The following is a 24,711-nucleotide window of genomic DNA, read 5'->3' on the forward strand; positions in this document are numbered from 1 at the left end:
AATACAGGTGGAATTAATTTAGGTGTCAGGAGTGATGTGGGAGTCCAGCTTTTCTTTTTCTTTTCAAATTGCTAGCTGGGTATCTTAAAATCATTTGTTAAGGACCTAATTTTAAAATGGGCATGTACCCAAAGTTGGTAAAAAGTGAATTCTAGTGGAAACTTGGGGAAAAAATTGTGGCACGACTTTGTTTACAGATAATTTTATTCCAGTTAGAAATTCAAGGCTTAATGAGGCCTTTTAAAGATATACATTTGGGAACTATTAAGAGCTGCTCCTCTACCTACAAACCATTTAAACAGAGGAGCTGAATTGAAGCAGCTGAGAGGGGTAAAGCGACTTGGACCTGACCTGAAGAAGCAATACAAATACAGATAGAAGGGTATTAATTGTGGCTCTGGCTGTAGCGTTGCCTGAACTTGTAGGCAGCTTGAACCTCTGGACTGTTCTGTGAGTTAAATCAGTCAGTGACCTTTCTGCTGTGGCAGCCAAACAAACCTCACTGCTCCAGGGCGGTTTGCTGTGTTTCTGTCTTCACTTTCTCTTTTCCTCTTCATTAAGCAGGAATTACTGTTTTAAATTGTTAACAGAAATAAAGAAGAGTTTGAATGTCAGAAAGCTAAGGGAGAAGTGGCAGTTACCGACAGGCAAGTGCTGGATGGAGGGCGTGGGATGATTTGAGAAATGTAATTTAATGCACAGGACCATAGCCATGATCACGAGATCAGGATGTTAAGTGTGTGAACAATGTGCACTTTATTGTTTACGACAGACACAAATAACCAGCAAAAGCATTCATTTTAGGAATTTATTATTTTTTTAAAAAAAGCAACTTGCAGGGTTTGCCACTGTACAGGTTCAGCCCAGTCTCCTACAGCCCGGCACAGCGATAACTGTTCTCTCGTAACAACAACTCAGAGGCACTGGAGAGCCGTAACCATCTTTGAATTTTCCCAGAAAGAAGAAAGAGTTAGAGTTTCACGTTAAGTGTATTCAAAAAAATCATACTCTAATTTAAAAAAATTGGTTACCCAGGTATGATAATATAGTAGAGCTCAGATAACTAGAAAAGGCGATTGGCTAGAATACCCATTGCCACCGGGTGTGCATTAACAGGCTTTTCACTGCATACATCTTTACATAGTTTGCAAACTAATTCAACCCATTTTACACAGCATTAATTTCTTTTTATTGAGTTGGCACTGGGCTGAAGCTGCTCACCATCTCGTAAATACCAGTCTTCTCTAGTCCTTTCATCATTTATTTCCCCCATTTGACATAGTATTTGGACTGTAGTGCCAGTGACACTAAACATATCATATTCTCATGAAAAAATATCAGTATTCTCATGATACTTCCAATGAAGTTACCTATGGCCAGATATCCAAGACTATAAGTGAATATATCCACCAGTTCTGCTCTTGACCTTGGTAAAGGAGTGACCTTGTGTCTTTGCAGGAGTGTGTACCAAGCTCCAGGCAAGAAGCTGTGAACTGGCTGTCAACAGAGGGGACAGCAATGTTGATCAAGGTTCTTGTTAATGCTGTGCAAACAAGGGTCTCGTCGTTTCGGTAACTATTTATACATTTATAAAAGCAATACAATCATGGGAAGAACCAACAAGCACAGCTTGGTAGAATAACCTGCCATGAAATATCATTGGCTTTATAATAATTTACTACAACTGTTCTTTTTATTCACACTGGATAAGAAATGCTTCCATCTAACACATGGAATACGAATATATACAACAAAAATTTGGCTTTTAATAAAAAAAACTTTATAAGGATGATAACATGGGGGTTGAAAATTAACTTTGTGCAGTTTCCCAATCACAGTCGTATATCTCCTGCCTCTTACAGGGAATGACACAAGCGATAGATTTTGTCAACCAGCCTAAGAATTTTCTTGCCTGTAGTAGCCTGCTCTGAAAATATGACCATGTTCATACAATGAGAAGCTCCTCCTTCTTAGGATTGATTCTGCATGACTAGGGGTGACACTAAGAGTCAGTTTGAAGGACAAACCCTGCTAATCCTTTTAAAGATCATCATACATGAATATTTAGTGAGAACGCTTCACCAGCACAGCATCCTGGAAACTGCACAGGGCATCCGAATGATGGGCTGTTGAGGCCGTGGGTGTTGCACAGTGCCCGCCACCTGGTGCCAAGCCGTGTCAGCATCCGGGCTTGGGCTTTGCAAGGGCCGCCCAGTCACGCGGCCGGGGTGTGGGGAGGACTGTTTTGGACTGCCAGCAGTCAAAACAGTTGCCATGGGCTTGACGTCTCGATGCCATGAGCCTGGGGAACCCATTCTCCAGGGAATAGTTTGCTGGGGCCCAGCAGTGTCCCCGCTGGTGGCTGAGACACACTGGCCCCTGCTCCACAGGGGCTAAGCTAAAGAAGCAGCCTAGTGCTCTAAAAATAGACAATGCAGTAGGGCTGGATGAGGGGGAGGGAGGTTGCTTTCCTAAGTCCTGAAGAGCATCTCTGATTTTAGTGCCGTAGAAGGCTGGGAGATTCTTTGAAGCGGCAGCCACGGGAGAAGGTAAGGGACACGTGGGGAAGTGTCGGTTTGGTGTTGGCACTGCAGATTTGGTGCCCATGGTCCCCCAGTGCGGCACTCTCCCCAGCTCTGTTTTTTTTCCCTGGCTGTTCCTTTTATGACCTTGGGCTTCCCCACTGCCCTGGGGCCAATGATTTGCTTTTGTTTTCTAAGGTAGGGATGGCAAACAGGGTCCATCTTTCTCAATTCTGATGGATAAGCGGTGGCTCCTGGGAGTTGTCATCTGAGAAGGGTTTTGAAGAAATGGTTCAACTTCATGGGAAGCAGTACTGTGACAGATTGCCCTGTCTGCCATGGGCACAAGAGTCGGTGGTAAGGGCATGCGCCCCAGGCCCTCAAGTTCCCTTCTTAGCTGAGAATGAGAGCGAGGCTGACGTGATGGGCTTTGGAGGGATCTTGGCAGGTCAAAGCCCAAAGCACTAAGTTTATGTCTTATCTCCTGCTTTGCTCCCAGAAGACTTTGAATTTCAGGGGTTTGGGACAGGAGTTTCAGGACATGTGGAAAGCTGGAGGGGGAGATGCTTTTGAACAGGCTGGTGTAAGAGACCCTAGACAATGACCTCTGGTGATGAAGCCCAAGGTTTAGTGAGTGCTCACAAGGCTTCTGATTAAACAGACTCAGAGAGACTTGGAGGAATGGGCTGGGGTCCTAGCATGGTGGGCATTTGGGAGCGTTTCTGTGTTGTGCATATGGTGTATTTCCCCTGGGCTAACAGCTAATACTATCTGCATGTTGAGAAGCAAAGGAGACATATATTTGTATCCACACGCGTGCCTCTTTTGGGGTTAGTCAAAGAACCTGGGGATACTTCACTTATTATGTTACCTCTCAGCTCTACCTAGAAGTTTCTGGTGCACAACTTTATCCAGAAAGAACACAAAATCAGTGATATCGTGTGGTGGGTGCTAGTGGTGCTAGTTTGAGAAGATGAACTCATGTGTTTGTCTCAATCACTTTTGAAGCCAAACCTTGGTTTTTAGCATGAAGCATGAACAGGTTGCCCTTCAACAATGCACTGTCTGTGGAGTGAGGGGACCAAGTCTGGTCAAAGCCAGCCACCTCTGGCACCTGATGGCCTGTGGGTTTTAGAAACTGTCTGATGCTCCCACCAACACCCCCCCCCTGCCAAGGCACACAACTGATTTCACTTACACGTCAACATGGCAACATACCTTTTCCATCAGCAAACACCCACTCCCTTCTTCGTGTGGAAACGGGGAGAAGGGGAGAGGCCAACAAGGCATTTGTTCTTATTCACCTGCACATCGCAGGAGAACAGCCTTCGGGGTTCCTGTCTGATGTGGAGTTTCCTGCCACACTGGCGTCCCCAAGCTTTCCCAAAGTGGTAGGCACAGGTCGCCACCTTCCGGGGTGGCACGCAGGGTAGGGGTTTCTCGGCACGGGAGGTGGAATGGGGGAGGGAAGGCCTTGTCGAGGGACCCAGCAATGTTATTTCTTATCCGACTCTGTATTTCACCCTCCGAGAAAGGCTTTTGTCTCCAGGTCTCCATGAGACACAATCCCACTGGGAGCATTTGGCAGTTTCACTGCCTCTGGAACCTTCTAGAGGTGATGGCTGGCCGGCAGTAAATGTGACTGTGTTTGCCTCATCCTTTGTTTTCAGGCAAATCAAAATTTCTTTTCTTTCCACTGATGACGATTGTCGGTGTCCTGGCATTGCCAACCAATTTAGAAAGTGTGAACTCGGTGGGCTCCATCACCACTCATCACCTCCACCTGGAAAGACTGTTTTAACGCCACAGAGGGGCCTCCTCCCCGGAGTTTCTGAGAGAGCCCAGAGCCCAGGGCTTGGGTTTAGACAGAAGGCCTTGGAGGGGGTCGGGAGGGGGGCGGTGCCCTGTTGGGAGGGGGGGCTTGAGGAGGAGGGGGAAGGGTAGAAGGTGGGGAGGGGATTGGAGGGGTTGGGGCGCTGGGGGGTGGGGGAGGGCAGTGGGGAGCAGGGGGTGGGGGGGTATAGATGGGGGCAGGAGGCGGTGAGGTGGTGTGGTAGGCGTTGTTGAGGGGATACTTGGCTGGCTGGTTGTTCTTGACCCTGGTGAAGTTGATGCAGCGCCCCTAGAAGAGAATCAGAGCAGGAGACGTGAGCTGGGGCCTTACAACAGGCAGCTGGGGAGTGTGGTGTGAGCTGGGCCTTAGAGCCATTGCAGAGATGAGCAAACTGAAGCTCAGAGAAGGTAGGGCCCACCCTCTCCCAGGACCTCTGCTCTTATTGCTGCTTTCTAAAGGAGGGATCCCAAGTTGCCAAACAAAAGGCACCTAGCTCAGTGGCACTCCTGGAGGCAGCAGAAGATGAAGGGCATGCATTTTTCTATTGCAATGCAAGAGTGAGAATCCTCCCATGAGCCACTGGTACTGGGTAGTGCATTCAAGAGGCAGCTGATGAGGAAGAGACACAAGATACACAGAAATACAGGTTCCCCTTCCTGACCCTTGCCCTCCCCAAAGCTCTTCCATAAGCAATTTGCCCCGCCCTTGCTCTGGTTGCAGGAGTCCTCTTCTTCCAGGTGTGCTGAGTCTGTCCGGGTGCCCTTAAGTTATTAAGAAATACAGCCTGGGGGCATTTTACCACTAAGCAGTCCTGTATCCTGAACTCATCTCTCACCCTTGCTGGGGACTCAACCAGACGAAGCAGAGTAGACATCTGGGACCCGACAGTAGCTTCTTCAAAGTGCAGAGTCTGAAGCCAGCCCCAAGCAGCCCTGTGTCCCCTGTGGTGTTGTCTTAGGCTTGCTGGAGTCATAAGCATGCCCTCTGTGGCTTCAAAAGGCCTAACTTCTCTGCAAGGGAGGGCAGCATTGGTGTTCTCCCACTGTGCATGTTTGCCTTTTGGAGAGTGAGCACCCTTTACTTTTCCCATAAGAACCCTCACCCATACCTGGGCAGACAGTGGCCATGCTCATGGCCTCCACCCTAGTGGGGGCCACCTTCATGGGCTCCTGGTCTCCCTGGGTTCCCAGGCCTGTGCAGCGTCTTAGTGCTCTCTCTATTGTGTGTCCTTGTTGTCTGCAAAATCCCTCCCTCAGTGAGGCTGCCCTTCCCCTCTCTCCCCTTGCTCATTTTGATCTCATCCCTGGGATTTCTAGCTGCGTGGCCTGGGGCTGCAGTGTGGGACAGTTCCTACCCTCCAGGACAGGCGCTCATCCTGAGTCAGATACATCCAGAGAGCCTAGAGTTTCCCTTTCCAGGCCATTTGGGGAAAACTTGAAGGGGGAAGCAGAAGGGGAGAGTGTGGAATTTAAGGGACAGTTAGCTCTGGGGAAGAAAGAAACCTCCAGCCTGTGCTCACCCTTTGTGGCTTGGGGTTCATCTCTAGTTATAAGCCACACTGCACATCGCAGCCTGCACGCTACGACTGTTCTGTCAATGTCTTATCTCCCTGACCAGATGGGAAACTTCTGGAAGGGAGTGGTCTTCTTCTGTACTTTGCTGCTCCATAACTCAGAGCCTCATGGGGGTACTCTGCATGAGGGAGACTCTTGGTCACACAAAACAGAGTTGTTTAAAGCCACTTGGGGGTAGTAGGGGTTTGGGCAACATTAGCCATGAACTGAAAATTCATTTGCAAAGACAGCATTAGAGAATCTTGACTGGGCTTAGTTTAGGGATTACGATGCCACGTTGAGATGCCAGTACCCCATTTCCTCTGACCTTGCATTTTGGGAGATTTAACCAGGACCTAACCTGGCTATGGGGTCCACTAACTGCAGAAGTGTCGCCATTATCTCACTGCCTGGATAGAACACCCAGCTCATGTTCAAGCTTTTCGGTGTTCTGTTAATTTTGCAACCCAGTACTGCGAATTACTCGTTGTCCAGGGAGCCCTCTTTTATAGCTTTATACATCTAAGCTCTGGTTATAGCTTACTTCTGACTCTGGATAAAGCTCTTTCCTTCAAGATGGGAAGCCCTGATGGTTACTGTCTGTGATAAATTCCTATAATGACAATGCAGAATCAGGATTTACTGTACCACCTATTCTGTCCTTCCTTCCTAGCCAGGCTGTCAGACAAGAGTCTCCAGACATTCATTTCCTTCAAAGAAGGGAAATTCTGAGCCTGGGGAAAGAGCTGCTGGTGCTTGGGTTTGGTTCCCCCCTGGCTTCAGCGCTCCTTTCAAGCTGGCCACTGGGCTGGGACAAGAGAGGAGGCTATTTAACCGAGAAGCCCATTGACGTGTTTTGTGCAATGAGACTCTACTACTTTTCCCAGAGGCTGTTTTACCCAAAGTCAGAAGTTCCCAGCCCTTTTCTACCTGTAACTCCATTTATAATCCATATGGGGATTCTCAAGTGTTTCTGAAAGGGTCTGAAAGGATCCACAGGATAAAAGATGACCTCTCACACGTGCCAGCTGAAGATGGAATGGAAGAGGGCAGAAGGGACTGGTCTGGGGGAGAGGCAGTGAGCCCTACTTTCATTAGCCAGTAACACCCCAGGGATCCGGACGTAAGCTCCTTGCTTCAGAGTACTGGGCTATGGTTCACCATGGACCGCAGTATATTCAAGCCTAGTTCAGACCAGAACTAGTAAGCAGACCAGATGTGAAGGGGCCAGCTCATAGCCTCTGCCTTGCCCCCACACTGGCCACCCCACTGTGTGCTATGGGATGGGAATCACCACCACCTGCCACTCACAGGCATCATGGAGTTCAGTCAGTCATTGTTGGGGAAGGTGTGGAACAGGGCCTGGCACATGGTGTTTGGCAGATGCCATGGAGCTCAATGCTGCTTCTCTGTAGTCAGAGACACAGAGGCTACGATGCTGTGATGGCCTTGTCTGTGGTGGAAAGGTCACTTGGACATGGTATCAGGTGTTGCCACTCCTAGTTGAGTAGTTGAACACCCTCCGAGTGAGCGGCAGACTAGAGTGTCTGTGCTACACACCTGACTTCTACAGTAAGCTTAGTCACTAGGGAAAAAAACCCGTAACATTGGGGGCTGATGTGTGGTGCAGAGTTAAGCTGCCATCTGTGGCAGCGCCCCCTATGGGTGCTGCTTTGAGTCCCGGTGCTGTGCTTCCAACACAGCTCCCTGTTAATGCACCTGGGAAAGCAGCGGAGGATGGCTCAAGTGCTTGGGTCCCTGCATCTATGTGGGAGACCCGGATGGAGTTCCAAACTCCTGGTTTTGGCCTGGCCCAGCCCTAGCCATTGTGGTCATTTAGGGAATGAATCAACAATTGAAAGATCTTTCTTTCTCTGTTTCCCTCCTCGCTCTGCAACTCTTAAAAAAATCAACCTTTAAACAACAACAATGAAAAGCATAACATAGGATGCGACCAAAGCATTCTCCAGAGCCTGCCTCTTGTACCCTTCTCCACTCTCAATGCCACAGAACAGCAACTTATTTCCTAGAGGACCTCCCACGGTGCTTTGCACACACAGTGGATTGAAGATGCATTCCACATATTTATATTTCTAAAAAAGGTGCAAACTCAGCACAAACACATCCCTGGTGTCATTTACAGCAAGACACACAGTTTCCATAAGAGGGGTGTGGCTACAAATTAAGTCCTTAAAACCTGGAGCCAGAGGCGCCAACATAAACACCATAACACTTAGACCATATAATTGGCCTAAAGATTGGTTTACACGACATCATTTTTCGCTTGGGAGAGGATAATAGGAAGGCCAGATGTTCTCAGTGTCATATATGCCAGCAAATCTGCACCAGTGTTTGGTTAAAAGGTTGCTAGGATGATTGGAGCTCTCACTTCATAACACTGGTCTTTGCAACCCAATTTAATTCTCCACAATATTGTTTTCTGGCAGTTTGATTCAGATCCAAGATTTCTCTTTGACTTCAGTTTACTTCGGCTTCCTTTTTTACAAAGTATGAATGCCAGTCATTTTCACACATCACCAACACAACACTATGGTTAAGTTGCAGAATTACATGCAGCCTTGTCTCTTTTACAGTGGTGACTTAATAGGATGCTAGCTGGGTTTCCTCCTGGGCCTGAAAATGCTATTGTGACCTGGCTGTATCTGACAAGATTGCAAGGACCATTAAAGATATCCAGGCCCATCATCTTCTTATCAAAGCCCTGTGAGCAAAGTACCATTGTTGTCACAGCACAGAGAGCAAAATGAGGCCCCAGACTACTCCTGTTTCTTGCCCAAGACCACTCGGCCGGAGGTGGTTGAGGGCTATTCAGACCTAGCCCTGCTTGCTTTGGTGACGCATCCTCTTTTGATTTCATTATCCTGGATAAAGACTAAAAGTGCGGATAGTTTCTTGAATGACCTGTAGATAGTATCACATGATTTAAGTAGTGCTTTGCCACTATCTGTCAACTCTTGATGCAGCTTTCAAGAGATTTTTCCAGAACACAAGTCTGGTGACTTCACTTTCCATCTCAAAATTTTTTAATGGCTCCCATCACCTTTTTTATTTTTTTTAAGATTTTTATTTATTTATCTGACAGGTAGAGTTACAGACAGTGAGAGAGAGAGAGAGAGAGAGAGAGAGAGACAGAGAGAAAGGTCTTCCTTCCGTTGGTTCACTCCCCAAATGGCCACAATGGCTGGAACTATGCCGATCTGAAGCCAGGTGACAGGTGCTTCCTTCTGGTCTCCCATGTGGGTGCAGGGGCCCAAGCACTTGGGCCATCCTCCACTGCCCTCCTGGGCCACAGCAGAGAGCTGGACTGGAAGAGGAGCAACCGGGACTAGAACCGGTGCCCATATGGGATGCTGGTGCCGCAGGTGGAGGATTAACCTAGTGAGCCACGGTACTGGCCCCCCCCCCTTTATTTTTTTAAGGTTTCTTTTCTTTTTTTGAAAGGCAGAGTTAGAGAGAGAGAGAGAGAGGGAGAGAGAGAGAGAGATCTTGCATCTATTGGTTCACTCCCCAAATGGCTGCAATTACTGGGGTTGGGGCCAGGCTGAAGTCAGGAGCCAGGAGCTTTATCTGGGTCTCCCATGCAGGTGGAGGGCCCCAAGGAGCTGGACCATCTCCTGTGGCTTTCTCAGGAGCACAAGCATGGAACTGCATCAGAAGTGGGGCAGCTAGGACATATTGTAGATGCAGGCAGTGGCTTAATCCACTGTGCCACAATGCTGGGCCCTCTCATCACCTTTAAAATAAAACCTAAGTGCATCTGATGGCACATGCAGCCCTGTTTGATCTGATCCTTGCTGTTATCTTTCCATTCTTTTGCTGTGTTCAGGATGTCCATCCTGGCCCATCCTAAGCCCTTTGTGAATATCTATTCCATGCAAGACTATAACATGCACTTGGTGTTCTCCAGATGTTTCCTCATTGTTCCTTTACTAGTTGGTGAACATTTCTAACAAGGCGTTAGGGTCTTCTGCTCCTGAGTCTAATGCTGCTATAAAGACTCCAAGTTCAAGTTAAAGATGGCACACAACAAATACTGCTCATAAACCTGAGGGGCTCTGAGTTGCAGCAAGACTTTTTAGAAAGCTCAGATTTTCCCCACAAGTTCAGATTCTCAGAAGGTCCAGGGTTCATTAACATGGCTACATGTTTAGGGCCCCTCGGGTCACTTCCTCACCCTCTTTGGACATTTTCTAGGCTTTTCAAGGAGAGCTGACAAGAATCCCATGTGCTCCTTGATTTTCACACTTGAAATATCAACATGGTACATTTTAAAATCCTTTTTGGGTTCCTTTGTTAAAGGAGATTGTCCCTCAACAAAACCCTCTGCCTAAATTGGAGGTGACAAACTCTGAGACGGTTATGGCATAGTCAGGATGAAGATCTTGTTGACAAGGTTCTGGATTTTTCTTGTGTTTTGAACTGCAGATACGGATGGTCCAAGGACACTGGTGGTATGGAGGCTGTATTCTGCCTGGAGGTCAGGACCGGGAGGCAGAGTTCTACCTTCTGCTCTGCCATTAGCACACTCCCTGTGAAACAGGGGGAAAGTCATGCTCTTGCTATGGGTCCTAGCATTTTCATCTGTAAAATAAAGTTGCTGCACTAGCTCCATGATGTCCAATATTGTCCGATTCCATCAAAACTTAAGTTGCTTTGGAACTCTTTACTTGGATAATTTAAATCCTTTTGGGGCATCCAGACTGCACATGTTTTTGTACTCCTTAGTTTGGCTGTTTGTAATGTATATATTCCAGTTGGTCATTAGGTTATTCTTGGTATTAATAAGTCAAAATTGGGGGCTCACCATCAGCTCTTCTGTTATGTGGTAAGGATTCAAGTTTGCCTGTGAATTCTGACCTTGGGTTTGTGGGATAATAGGGGAGATGTGAGAAGAGCTGTGGGCTGATGGTGTGCAACCGTCTTGCCAGTGGTGAGCTCATGTGTGCTGACTGTTATGAAACATCTGTTTGCATATCAGGCCTGCTCAGTGGAGAGGGAGCTGGCCTTCGGAGATGGTTAAAAATATGCCACAGCTCCCACAGATTAAAACAAATAGTTTCCTATGAACAGAGGTCATTTAAGGAAATTGGATTTCACGCAAGAATACTAAAATAATCAGATGGAAAAAGTATAACATATAAGCCAAGTTTCCTCTGACAAACACCTTTCCTCTCTGGCCTCCTTCTAGCAAGGATTGTCTTGCTTGGTGAGCTGTAGGTGCTTCTCAAGTTACAAATGGATTCGGTTTCCAAAGAGTGGTAGGAAGTCTGTTGTTTGGAATTTGTAGCATAGTTCCTAACTTAAATCACTCTTGTTAATGGCGGGTGGTTCTCAGGCTGGACCACAAAAGTTCACTGGCGTACTGAAGGCACTTAAGTAATTCTGCCGAAGTTGGGGCTTCAGGGATGAATGAGACACCTGAGCAATGAATGGGATGGGATGGGATGACTTAATGGTGTCTTCTACCCAGTCTGTGATTCTCTTCATTTGTTAATTTGTTTCTGCATTTATCCATTTGAGAAATGGTTTTTGATTGCCAGCAGTGTCCTAGACATTGCATAAAATGCTGCTGACAGTGTTCAGCCTATTCTGGTTCCTACTCTCATGAAGAACATAATGGAAGTGGAGACAGAGTTTGGTCAAATGATCCCACAAACAGGGGTCTCAGCAATCATATCTGTGATCTGTGCCCCTGATCTTGGCCATAGTTGATTGGACCAGAGGTGGACACCTAACCTGTGCTAGCCCAAGCAGTTTCTCTCCCCTGGGAATTTGGAAGGATCAGTGAATGATAGTCAGTCACTTAGGACTGATACTTTAAATAGAGGATGGAAGTGGGAACTGAAGGGTAGCCACCTTCTGCCAGTCAAGGAGAAGACAGTTCTGATTCCGTCTCTGAAGATCTTTCAGGCCATTCACCCCTCCCTGTTCTCACTGTCAGTCATCTTCTATAACCTGGGCCACCAATTAAACTGGTCTTTTGGCTTTCGCTCTTTCCCTTTTACACCGATGTTTTGCTTTCTGTATAACATGCACACACACACACACACACACGCAAGTGCAAGTATGCACAGACACATGTGTATGCACACCCTGTCGTCTAGACAGTAGCATCCAAATTCCTCAGTAAGATTTGCTACCCTCTTTGCAATTCTCTCTGCTACTCCATTCTTTTTCTTTGAACGCTACCCTTCAGCATGGCTCACGTTTTGAAACGAAGCAACTGTGCTTTGATTTTCCTTGTGACAGCATCATGCCATAGGGCTACTTCTGTGAAAGAGACAAACTGGCACAGAACCAGCCTGGCTTCCCCAAAGCTGCGGCTCAGGGCAAAGAGAGGGGAGTGTGTGCGTGGCCTCCCTTCCCTCCATCCCCAGCCTGCCTGTCCATAAATCTCCTATCACAGGTTGCCTTTTATGTGCTGCTCGTGGAAAAGGATCCAAGGTCAACTCTTCTGGTTGATTCATTTTGCTGACACACGCTGGCATCCTCTCCATAATAACGTCCTTGGACGCCAAAAGTGAGGGTGAGATGAAAGCCCAAAGGAAATACTTGGTAACACGAGGAAATCAGAAAAAATGAAGGAACGGGCAGAAATAAAAGTGGCATATCTTTAGTGAGACACGTGTAAACATGAGGTTTGTCAGGATTAACTACTGAGATATGACTGACTTAACAATAAAAGCCCCCTTTTTTCCATTCGATCACAGTGAAATTTAACAATAAGATCCCTCACTTTCATCTGAAACATCTGTTTTCTTCATTGAAAATTTGGAAGATACACAAAGGGAGGAGGAAGAAGAGGAAGAGAGAAGAATTTTAAATTCCAGCACTCAGAATTAACCTCTGTGCTTATCTTTTCAGGTGGCACAGACATACCACAGTGGTGCATGGATTTACAAAAATGGGATCAGCCTGTGTAACAGTTTAAAAAATTCACTGTAACAATTCTCCACCACTTTTAGAGGCTGCAAAATCTCTTATCACATGGAAGCCTCAAATGCAATTATTAAATTCTTTATTGTTGAACATTAGGAGTATATTTAATTTGTCTCTAGTGTAAATAATGCCATGATAAAACTTACTCATACATAAATATTTCTATCTATCCATCAGTAGTTCTAAGAAACTGTTTGGAGTAGAATTTCTGAGTCAACGTTTATGTACATTTTAACTGATTTTAATAATAAAATAGGTCTTCAAAAACTTCACAGAAAATGTGTATCATGAAAAAGCTATGTATGGATTTAAAAAACTTCTTGCACCAAAATACTCATCTTTTGATTCCATTTTCATAAAATGTTAGAAATCACCTTATATATTATCAAATTGTCTTCTAGAAAAACAATGACATTCATTTGTAGTCCCAATATTATTCCATGAGAATCTATATTTTCGTATACTTTCAATTTGAATTTTACCATTAAAATTTTTGCCAGTTGTCACAAGGAAGAGTGTCATTGTTTACAGGTTTGTTGTTTTATGACTTGTGAGATGAGGCGGTTTTCTGTGTGAACACACAGGAGTCCTTTCCTACTTCCCTTCAATAAGAATTGCCTGTTCATATCCTTTCCCCACTTTTCTACTGAGGTTCTGATCCTTTCTTACTGATTTGTAAGAACACTTTGTAGAGTACTGTGTAACCTTTTCATGTAAGCTATTTCTTCCTTTGATTTTTGATTTGCCTTCTAATTTTTGCTTATGTTCTTTGTTAATGTACAATTAGATATTTTTATGTGAGTAGCCAATTGTATCAATCCATGGAGTCTATTTTTCAGATGTATTAGAAAGACCTTCATTATTTTTCCTAGGCTTTTGTTTTTGATTTTTTTTTAAACATTTATTTATTTATTTATTTTTTATTTTTATTTTTTTATTTTTGACAGGCAGAGTGGACAGTGAGAGAGAGAGACAGAGAGAGAAAGGTCTTCCTTTGCCGTTGGTTCACCCTCCAATGGCCGCCGCTGCAGCCGGCGCACCGCGCTGATCCGATGGCAGGAGCCAGGATCCAGGTGCTTCTCCTGGTCTCCCATGGGGTGCAGGGCCCAAGCACCTGGGCCATCCTCCACTGCACTCCCTGGCCATAGCAGAGAGCTGGCCTGGAAGAGGGGCAACCGGGACAGAATCCGGCGCCCCGACCGGGACTAGAACCCGGTGTGCCGGCGCCGCAAGGTGGAGGATTAGCCTATTGAGCCACGGCGCCGGCCTTTGTTTTTGATTTGATTGTTTTATTTGAAAGGCAGAGTTACAGAGATAGAAGGGCACACACATACACACACACAGAGAGCAAGAGAGAGAGAACACTGGTTCACTCCTCAAATGGCTGCAATGGCCAGGGTGGGCCAGGTCAAAGCAGGGAGCCTGGAACTTCATCTCAGTCTCCCTCATTGGTGACAGTGGTGACAGGAGCCCAAGCACTTGGGTAATCTTCCATTGCTTTTCCAGGCATTTTAGCAGGAAGCTGGATTGGAAGTGGAGCAGCCAGGACTGGAATGGGTATGAGATGCTGTCGTCACAGGGGGTGGCTTAACCTCCTGCACCACTATAATAGCCTCACTAATATTTTTTCTAATTTTCATTTTTTATTTGAAAGTCAGCTAGAGATAGAAAATAGAAATGGAGAGAGGCAGAGAGAGAGAGAGTTTCCATGCTGTGGTTCACTAGTTCACCCTCCAAATGCCCACAACACCCAGACTGAAAACAGGAGCCAGGATTTTATTCTGAGTGTCTCACATGGGTGGAAGGGACCCAAGTACTTGAACCATCACCTGATGCCTCCTAGGATGTGTGTTAGCAGGAAGTTGGGTAGGAGGCAGAGAGCTGGTACTTGAACCAGTCACTCAGATATGGGATGTGGGTGTTTCATGCGGCAACTAAAATGCTGCTCCACACACCTGCCTCCCCTCCCTCTCCCCTCCCCTCAGTTATGTTATAATTTCCTTTCTCTATGTTTGTAGAATGTGGACTGTAGAGTCAAACTGCCAGGATTCAAAACCTGGTTCTGCAACTTGGTGTGTTAACTTGGACAAATTAAAATTAGTATCTCTGTTTCATTTTCTTTAAAAGAAGGTAAATAATTGGCCCTATTTTATGGATTATCATTTGCGGGTTCATCGAGATTAAAAATAACTTTGAATAGTTTCTGGCACGTGAAATTTCTCAGAAATGTTAAATATTATTATCTAGAATATATTTTAGTATAAGGTGTGAGGTACAGGTTCAACTTTATTTCATCTTTTTCTAAATGGTTAGCCTATTGTGTGAACACCATTTGTTAAATAATCCGCCATCTTCCAACTGATTTTTAAAAGTTAATTACTTACTTTATTAATTTGAGAAATGGTGGGGTGTGGGGAGAGAGAGATTGATTTCGCATCTGCTGGTTTATTCCCCAAATGCCCCTGTGGCTGGGGCAGAAGCCAGCAGCTACAAACTCACATGGGTAGCAGAGACCAGGCCAACTACTTGAGTCTTCACCTGCTGTCCCCCCGAGCATGCATTAGCAGGAAGCTGGAGTCAGAACCCAGCCGCTTTGATATGGGATGTCAGCAAACAAACCAGTGACTTAATTGGTGGCCCAAATGATCACCCTTTCCACTGATTTAGTGCCACTTTAACATTTGGTAAATTCTCATTGGTTTTTTCATTTGTTTCTGGGCTCTCTGTTCTACTTCTTTGATGCATTGGCTTATACTTTTCTTTTCTTTTTTTTTTTGACAGGTAGAATTACAGACAGTGAGAGAGAGAGACAGACAGAGAGAAAGGCCTTCCTTCTGTTGGTTCACCTCCCAAATGGCTGCCATGGCTGGTGCTGTGCAGATCCGAAGCCAGGAGCCAGGTGTTTCTTCTTGGTCTCCAAGGTGGGTACAGGCACCCAAGCACCTGGGCCATCCTCCACTGCCTTCCCCGGCCACAGCAGAGCTGGACTGGAAGAGGAGCAACCGGGACTAGAACCCGGCGCCCATATGGGATGCCGCCACCGCAGGTGGAGGATTAACCAAGTGAGCCACGGCGCTGGCCTGATTTATACTTATAACAGCAGAATTTCAATTATTAGTGTGTCACAATATATTTTAATATTGGTTTTATATTTGTATTATTTTTCCTTTTCAAGATTATCTACAGTAATCTCATTTGTTCATTCTTCTTAAATAGGACATTCAAAGAAAGATTTGCAGGTTTGTTTTGTTTTTAGTAAGACTCTAGGCTGGTTTTAAGAATTTATTCCTAGGGTCCATCCTTTGGCCTAGAGGTTAAGAAGCTGGTTAGAATGCTTGTGTCCTATATAGGAGTGCCTGATTGACAGTCCCAGTCTCTGCTCTTCACTCCTGCTTCCTGCTAACGCACGGAGGCAGCAGGAGATGACTCAAGTAGTTGGGTTCCTCCATCCACTTGGGAGAGCTAGACTGAATTCCCTTTGACCTGGCGCAGCCCTGACTGTTGTAGGCATTAGTGAACCATCAGATGGAGCTCTGTCTGTCTTTTTTGTGTCTTCCTCTGTCAGTCTACCTCTCAAATAAATGAATAAAAAATACAAATAAAAATTTAAAAGACTGATGTCACAGTTTTAAGAAATTTATATAATTTTAACTACTATCATGGGTTAAAGACATTTCTCAGTTTTATGGGTTTTGCTTTGTTTTCATTAGCTTGTTCTTAATTCATAGATGCCTTGCTTGTGTCTTCTGTAGATTCATCTCATATAATTTTCTAAGTTTTAACTGTGGCTTACCTCATTTTTTTTCTTGTTTACTAAGTATGCAATTCTTCCAAGTCGCACAAAGTTCTTTTGGTGGTATCCCAACTGTCATCATTTGCTAGAGCCCCAGACCAACAGTGATTTATCAGAGCATTTGAAAACTTTCAAGTGTTTTTTGTTGTTGTTGTTGTTCTTGGAAAAAAAAGAGTTTAATCTGGTATTACTACTTTCCAGCCTTTTTTTCCTTTTCCTTTTTTTTTTTTTTGTCTATGTGTATGTGTGTGGTATGGTGGGGGGAAAATGTGGCCTATAAAATTATACTTTCTCTTTTTTTCAAGTTTTCTTTGTGGTCTCTTATAGTCATTTTTTTTAAAAATTTAAAAATAGTGTGAATTCTTCATTTGAAGATCTCTGTTAAATAAATACCCATTAATCACTTTTTGATTTGTCAAAGATTCTACATCTTTTATTAACTGTTTAAAAATCTGCTTGATCTATTGAAGTCCAAGGATGGTGTGGGTTTACTGAGTTTTCCTTTTTCCCAATATTCACTCAATCGTATTTGCTCATATTTTACTCTGCTGCAGCAGTCGTTTGGCCCCCAAGAGTAGCGGGGCGAGGGCCTCTCTCACGACCACCTGGACAGAGAGAATCCCTTTGCTTCCTGCCTGGGTGTAAGGACGGCTGCCATCACTTTCTCCTCCCTGCATGCAGTACCACTTCCCTGGGGAGGCAGAATCTGGCCTCTGCCCCCTTGAGTCTCTGTTGGCTTGTGACCAGTTTGAGTAACAGAATTTGATGGAAATTGAGCTAGCTCTGAGCTGGACTCTAAGAGTCCCCAGAGTTTCTGCCTCCTGTTTTCGGTGCCCTGAATTTCCATATAAGAAGTCCAGGTTGCTCTCCCAGAGAGAGAGGCCGTGTGGATGAGCACGGAGGGACAGAAAACTGGGATGTAGTTTTGGTCATCCAGCCCCATTGATCTTTCCATAACTCTAGCCCCAGCCACTGTCTGCCTCATGAGAAATCCTGAACGAGAACTATGCAACTGAGCCCAGCGAAGCTACAGAACTCGAAGACAAAATAGCAAACTGCGGTTTGAATCACTGCACCTTGGAGTGTTGTTCCACAGCAGTCCTGACACAAGTCACAGCTCACCTTTTTGCCTAGTCACTCATGGGTGTGGAAGCTGAGTATAGGAGCTGTGGTTTCCTCCCCTTCGTTGGTACCTTGAACTTTGCACCCTTCCCAAAGGCGCTGCTAAGGATCTAGATCTGTGGTCTCCTCACTGCTTGAGCGGCTAGCACTTTGCAGCACTAGAATCCAGGGGCCTCCGGGAGAAAGGTGATATCACTGGGTGCAAGGTACAGCCCCAGAGGTAACTGCCCCAAGTTTCCCTTTCTGCTCCCTGGATGTTTTCCCTAGCACCGTTCGTTTTGGAATATGTGCTGTTATGGTGATGAGAAAAGGCTGGAACGAGAGAGGACTGGAAAGATGTTGCCATACAGAGAGGGTCTTGCCTATTCACACACTGGGTCTGTGACATTTTATTACCTGCTCCCATGCCACCAGTGGGTGGCCGGAGGTTGAAATGTCCCCTGATTTTGCTTAAATTGCCATTTTTGACATGAAAATAGGAAAAGCATTTTAATAAATACCTTGACAGAGAGGAAACATGGTAAGATAAATGGGGATGGACCAACCGTATCCCAAAATCATATGGAAGGCTGCTAAGTGCTCATATCTAACCTATGCCCAATGTATAACCTGCACCTAAAGCTACAAGGAATTACTTATCAAACAAATGAATGAATGTGTAGATCCAGGTTGAGAAGGACTCATTCTGATGGCCCCTGAGGAGGTCAAACAACCACTGTAAGCTAAGAAAGACAAAAAGATACTGGCTGACATAGAAGTTGTTGTACAAATAAAACCTCCCTCTGATGCTTGAATCTCCTCTTTAAATCTCCTCATCATACAAAAACATGGCATGTTGTATTTGCACCTGTATGGTTCTGATGAATCTCAAAGAGAGAGAGAGAGAGAGAGAGAGAGAGAGAGAGAGAGAGACAAAATGAAATTGGAGAAAGGAGATCCAGGAAAAGCGAACAGGAGGTCAAAGTTGTCACTAACCGGGGATTGGCTCAGGACAAAGGCTTATGCAGAGATGCCACTGCTGGTACAATTTAGCAGGGGAATAAACTGATAATATTTGTTGTTTCAAGAGGATGCACACAGTGCTGAATGGTGACGTGATGTGGTACACTGTAAGTACTGTTTAGCTTCACTCTTCTAAAAGCCAGACATGAGCATGACCATCTTTTGTTCTTTGGCGGCATCAAGTCTAATACCTACTCCACGCGTTCCGCCATGCAGTGTAACAAGGACTTCTCCAAAGAGCCTGGTTTTAATTCACAGTTTGGATGGGTCTCAGTAATCCTGTTGCTCTAATGCACTTTTCTAAGATTTAAAAACCCCACCGTGGCATGGCCACACTGAGTGATTTAAAGTCTGACCCAGGATGAACTAGTTTTGTTCAACCTTCCTTTTCTCCCTTTCTGTGTCGCTCCCCCTCTTCGTGGAGGAACGACACTAAACCCTGCCTAGGCTTCATATCCGAGTCACGGCACCATTATGTCGCTCCCCCCTTCGTGGAGGAACGACACAGGACCCTGCGCTGTTCTTTCGTCTGCTCGGCCCTCCCCGGGTTTTCTGCTGGTTCTTCCCGGGTTGGCTACTATCCCTTCCACCTCCGTGGAAGGGCAGTTCCCCCTGGCCACATTCCCCACTTCCGCGGGGGAGCGGCACACCGCCGGCCGGTTCTCTCGGGGGCTGCACGGGTTCCCTTAGATGTTCCCCATAGATGTTCCTGGTGCATGCCGTCTCTCTCCTCCTTTATAGTCCTCCTCCGCCAATCCCAACTCGGCTGCCCACACGCCGAGTACGCTGCTCTCCAATCAGGAGCAAGTCCCACAGTTAATTGGTTGAACTGGAGGCAGCTGTGCGGAAGCTGTTTACTTCTCTCCCAGCGCCATATTGTGGGAGAGCAGATGCATAGAATAAGTCTTAATTCCAGTAACTCAGTCTAGTCCGGGTTGCTCCCCACATTTCTGCCTCTCCCTGTTAACAATCGGGAGGATATTTTTCCTGCCCTCATCCATGTCTCCAGCTAAATAAGTCTCCTTAGAACCATCATTAGTGTATCATTTTATTTATGTTGGGGTATTTGCCTTCAAAAACTGGAGCCAGAAGATAAACTGACTGAGGTTACTTAGCCAAGAGCATTATTTAGCTTGGATGAAAAAATGCAAAATTATGAAATGACTTACTCATCTGGTGCATAGTTCAAACCTCACCCTGCTCCCTATACGCAAGCTCACGGGGGAAGGTTTGTTTCCTCCCTTTGCACAATGTGAAGAACACTGTCTTCAGGGTGAGTCATTCCCCCCCCCCCCCCGCCACGCCTATAGCATCATAGTGCTTTCCCTAAATGGAGGTGATAGTAATTAAAATAAAAAAAAGAATCGCTTTGCTTTTGTGACTTCTATACTGTCGCCAGTGAGTGGCAGTGTTACAGACTGAATATGTGTGAATGTGTGTGTTCTTCCAAATCCATATGGTGAAACCTAAATCCCAGATGGGGTGACGGATTAGGGATGGGGCCTTTGGGAGGCAACTGGGGTTAGATGAGGCCGTGAAGGTATGGAGTTTGTGACGTGAAAGAAGACACCAGGGAGCTGCTCTCTTTTTCAGTACCCAGGCTTGGAGAAAGACCCTGTGAGCACACGGCCTGGAGAGAGCCTTCACGGGAACCTTGCCATGCAGGCACCCTGCTCTCAGGGTTCCAGCCTCCAGAACTGTGAGGAACTAGATTTCTGTTATGGAAGTTACCTGGCCCACAGTGTCTTGCTACGGGTAGTCTGGGCAGACCGGTATCCTAAGCAGGCATGTGTCAACAGGTCCTCAGCACATCACACAGGCACCACTTTCCTATCCTGCAGCCTTGTCTCACCAGCCGTGCTCCCTAATCACATGCACTCACACGAGGGACCAGGTGCTTGTTAGGAAGTGAGACGTTTCTTGTTGCATCTCTCATTCCCGGAGCGTTTACACTGTGCCAGCCTTGGTACTAACTGCCTTGTATACATTATCCCATTTTGTCCTCCTAACAACACTTGGTGAATATTATTATCCAGAGTCAAAAACGTAAAAAATGGACTCAGAAAGGCTAAAGGGGCACGAAAGGGGCGCCTCTTTTTCTTCCCGCATGGTCTCTCTGTTAAGGGAATGGTAGAGTGGAGATTTCAATCATGCACTTTCTTGTGAGTCACGTGTTTTTAGATGAATCTAAGGCAAAAGGAATCAAGAGGCACAGCCAATGCACAGAGCCGCCCGTGGTTAATATCGTGCATTTGGGAATTGGCTTTGGGTCCCAACACTTCCTTGCTCCCGTCATTCTGTTACAGGTTTCCACATCTCTGTTTCAATCCCTTCAGCTACCATCCCTAGAGAAGAACCCAGTATCCCTATCCCTCCTTCCAATCAGAACGTGCTTGCCCCCTTCCTTCAACCTTCTCCGTGCCTTCAAAATGACAGATGTCATTCATAAGCTGGGTCCACTAGGGTGGTTTATCTATTAGCAGGTTCTAGCTTTTGTAGGTATAGAGGTATGCTGGGACAGAGATGGATAATTGTCTTCCATCTCCATCACCGCTTCCTCCCTTCAATCCTGGAACTCCTGAATTTCATTGGCGCATGACCATCTAGTAGTGACTATATTTCTCAGCCTTCCTTGCATAAATTGGTTCAAGAGGCAGTAAATGATACTGGATGGCCTGACCTAGTATAGAGCACAAACTGCAGGTGAGTGTGGCCACCTGTGTAATGAGTGGCCCTGTGGCCGCTCTGGCCAGCTGGATGTGAGCATAGGCTGTGCTTTAAGAGGAAGGGAAATCTCTGTCCTTGTCCATTCTTGACTCTGCAGATGAGGGCCACACTCCAGGGTGTTGGAGAAACAAGGCAGGAGGAGCCTGGGCCTCTGACCCTTGATCCCAGAGGAAAAGGACAAGTTCTACTCTGTTTAAACTTGGATTACTTTGGCCTTTTGCTACATCTATGAACATAGCCAAAACTGTAAAACTCAAGAAAATAACTTCCTGAAGACAGTGCTGATTATGACAGTGCTGGACCCGGGAACTATTGCAGTGGGCTCATGGAGTGGTGTTCTGGGAACGGGCTGGGCTTCAGGTTGCCTCTGCATTTAGACCACGCAGTTGAGCACCCACTTCAACTTAAAGAGGCGATTCATGCCCAGCTGGCCCTGCCTGCTCTTCAGGTAAGGACTGCTGGGGTTCTACCCAGGGCAGGGACCTCAGAGAAATCAAGGGGAGGCAGCAGTCAGAGCACTGAGCCATCATGGCTGATGCTGTGATTGGTCAGGAAAAGAAGTGGAAAATTTATAGCACTCAGAATCTGGGATTCATTTAGGAGTAAGAAGCATTAATTTAAGTTATCCAACCTCAAGATTGTTTTCAGGCCTCCTCTCAGCCCCAGTGTGCTTCTTAATTCTGAGGCCATGTGGAGTTGGACCTGAAATGACACCGTGACCCAGAACCGAGATGCCTCCTTTCCACAGTGCAGGGAACACGGCACTAATCCAGGCTGTGCTGATTTAGTGTTTGTGATATTTCTCCCCAGGCCGGGCAGTGCTTATGATCTGTATGATTTGGGAAGAGATGGTTTATTAGACTTAGATTTAGGGAGATTGTAGAGGAATCATAAGAGGAAAATTTATGCCCTAAATCCATTGGAAAGAGGCATGTAATACAGTAAGGCCTTTGGGTATTCCAGCTCCTCCCTTAGATAAAGAATGCTATTAATTACCAATGATTTGTATTTTCTCACTAGAAGCAATTCCACAGGGAGCTCCACTCAGAGACACCACGAGTGGCACTGGCTGCTTCATTTCTGCAGATTTAAGTGGTCAGTCCTGGTTGCACAAGCCCTTACCTACATCAGGGCTCACCACAATAGCAGAGCAGCCAAAAGCCACCTGGGGGCCTGTAGGGGCCTGGGGCTCTCCCACCCCTCTCAGCCTCCTCTCAGTGGTTCCACTGGGTCTCGGGGCTGGTTTCTTGACCACTGTTTTGGCTCTCCATGGATTGACGAGACGTTTGCGACGAGCCTGGCCTTTCCTTCTGCTCCCCACCCCCCTTGGCTTCATGACCTGCTCCATGCCTTTCCCTGATTGGCCTTTTGCCAGGCTCTGCTGCAGAGGATAGGAAGAGGGTCCCCTAAAGGGCTTCTCCCAACTGGGTCCCAGGAACTGCTCACAGACATCAGCCCTGGGGTGAGTTCAGCTGATAAACCCAAATAAACCCTGTGAGTCCAGACAATCCAGGCACGAGAAAGGTGACCTCATGCTTAGTAAGAGCACTCTTTGTTCAGTCTCCAAAGACCCTGCAAGTGTGGGGGGTGTTGGTGGTTTGGTCCACTCCCCATTCTGATGCTAATGCCACTGCCTCCCCCAGTTCACTGAGGCAGAGGATTCTTGAGGTTGAGAGGGGCGCCTGCAATTGGGGCAGAGGAATGCAATTGTGGGGCAGTGTGGGGAGACACCGCAATCCTCAACAGCTCACTTTGATCTTCTGGGAGCTTTGGATGTGAGGTGGTAAAATTACGAATAAGCAAAAAGTCCCTAGCAATGGGAGAGCTCCACACTTCCTTGCCTTGGGACATCCCTTCCTACTGCCTATACCCCAGACACATCCAAAGTAATACCTGGTGTGCCAGTCGCAACCTCACGGTCCCCTGTGGGCACCTCGTGGCGATCTTCCTAAAAGCCAGAGTGTGCCCCTGGAGGGGACTTCCCTGGACACTGGCACATGTGTTTATCAGCCTAATCACCCGTCCTCCTGAGGCCAGAGAAAAAGTACTCAGGACAGCTACACTTGGGGTGGTGGTGTATGTCTGGGGAAAGGGAGACTGGAAGGTCCAGTTTTGATGGGAATGGGAGAGGCAACGAGAAAAGTGTGCATAGCACAACAGAGAAGGGATGAGACGGGATGGGGAGGGTCCCAGCAGAGGGGTAGGGACTGCAGGTTTGTGCATGCGTCTCCCTGGAGTCACCTTCCCACATGTGTGCAAGGAGACTTGATAATCTCCAGGGAGATTTCTCTTTATGCATTAGTCACAGGGTATAATGTGGACTATTTGCAAAGGTTTTGAATATCTTAGTACTCTCATAAAAGACAGCAACGTCGAACTCCTCTGCTTCTTGTGACATTTTCAGAGGAAAAGGGTGTTGTCAAAGCTGCCAAAGGTCACATATTTGGGATGGAAGAGCAGCATGACTGTCTTCCAGCCTGCACAGGCCCTTCTGCTGCCAGCTCCCAGCTGCTCTAGGCTGGAGAAGAGGCCTGTCCTTGCTTCTTCACACTGGAAGCACAGGCGCCCCCAAATTGTGGAACATGCTGCCAGTCCAGGTCTCTTTCGGAAGGAAAATCACAAAAGCATGCATTCTTTTTTAAAAAATGTACCCTTTATGAAATACAAATGGCCAACAGACACATGCAAAAAATGCTCAGGATCACTAGTCATTAGGGAAGTGCAGATGAAAACCATGGTGAAATGTCATATCACTTCAAAAATGAAAAAATAACAAATTCTGGTGATGATGTGGGGAAAAAAGGTACCCTAGGCCAGCGCCGCGGCTCACTAGGCTAATCCTCCGCCTGCGATGCTGGCACACTGGGTTCTAGTCCCGGTCGCGGCACCAGATTCTGTCCCGGTCGCTCCTCTTCCAGTCCAGCTCTCTGCTGTGGCCAGGGAAGTGCAGTGGAGGATGGCCCAAGTGCTTGGGCCCTGAACCCGCATGGGAGACCAGGAGAAGCACCTGGCTCCTGGCTTCGGATCAGTGTGGTGTGCTGGCCGTAGCGGCCATTGGGGGATGAACCAATGGCAAAAAGGAAGACCTTTCTCTCTGACTCTCTCTCTCTCACTGTCCACTCTGCCTGTCAAAAAAAAAAAAAAAAAAAAAAGTACCCTAATACACTCTTGGTGGGAATGTAAACTAGTATAACCATT

At 46.4% G+C, this 24,711-nt stretch overlaps 1 protein-coding gene and 2 long non-coding RNA genes across 3 annotated transcripts in view; 1 reads left to right on the forward strand and 2 right to left on the reverse strand.

The window, feature by feature from the left end:
- Positions 1–794: 794 nt before the first annotated feature.
- The window catches only part of ANTXR1 (ANTXR cell adhesion molecule 1), a 241,894-nt gene continuing 217,977 nt past the window's right edge, over positions 795–24,711 (reverse strand). Inside the window, exon 18 of the mRNA XM_002709824.5 lies at positions 795–4,644. Coding sequence (XP_002709870.1) covers positions 4,384–4,644 — 261 coding nt within the window. The 3' untranslated portion in view covers positions 795–4,383. The remainder of the gene's footprint in view (positions 4,645–24,711) is intronic.
- LOC138848597 (uncharacterized) overlaps positions 15,651–24,711 on the forward strand; it is a 28,784-nt gene continuing 19,723 nt past the window's right edge. Inside the window, exon 1 of the long non-coding RNA XR_011386601.1 lies at positions 15,651–15,790. This is a non-coding gene — a long non-coding RNA (uncharacterized lncRNA). The remainder of the gene's footprint in view (positions 15,791–24,711) is intronic.
- On the reverse strand, positions 17,173–24,666 carry LOC138848598 (uncharacterized). The gene is made up of 2 exons (XR_011386602.1): positions 19,733–24,666; positions 17,173–19,180 (listed from the first exon to the last, which is right to left on the reverse strand). It is a non-coding gene; the product is annotated as an uncharacterized lncRNA (long non-coding RNA).

The sequence above is a fragment of the Oryctolagus cuniculus genome, chromosome 2 (assembly GCF_964237555.1).
Source record: "Oryctolagus cuniculus chromosome 2, mOryCun1.1, whole genome shotgun sequence".
Classification (NCBI taxonomy): Eukaryota; Metazoa; Chordata; class Mammalia; order Lagomorpha; family Leporidae; genus Oryctolagus; species Oryctolagus cuniculus.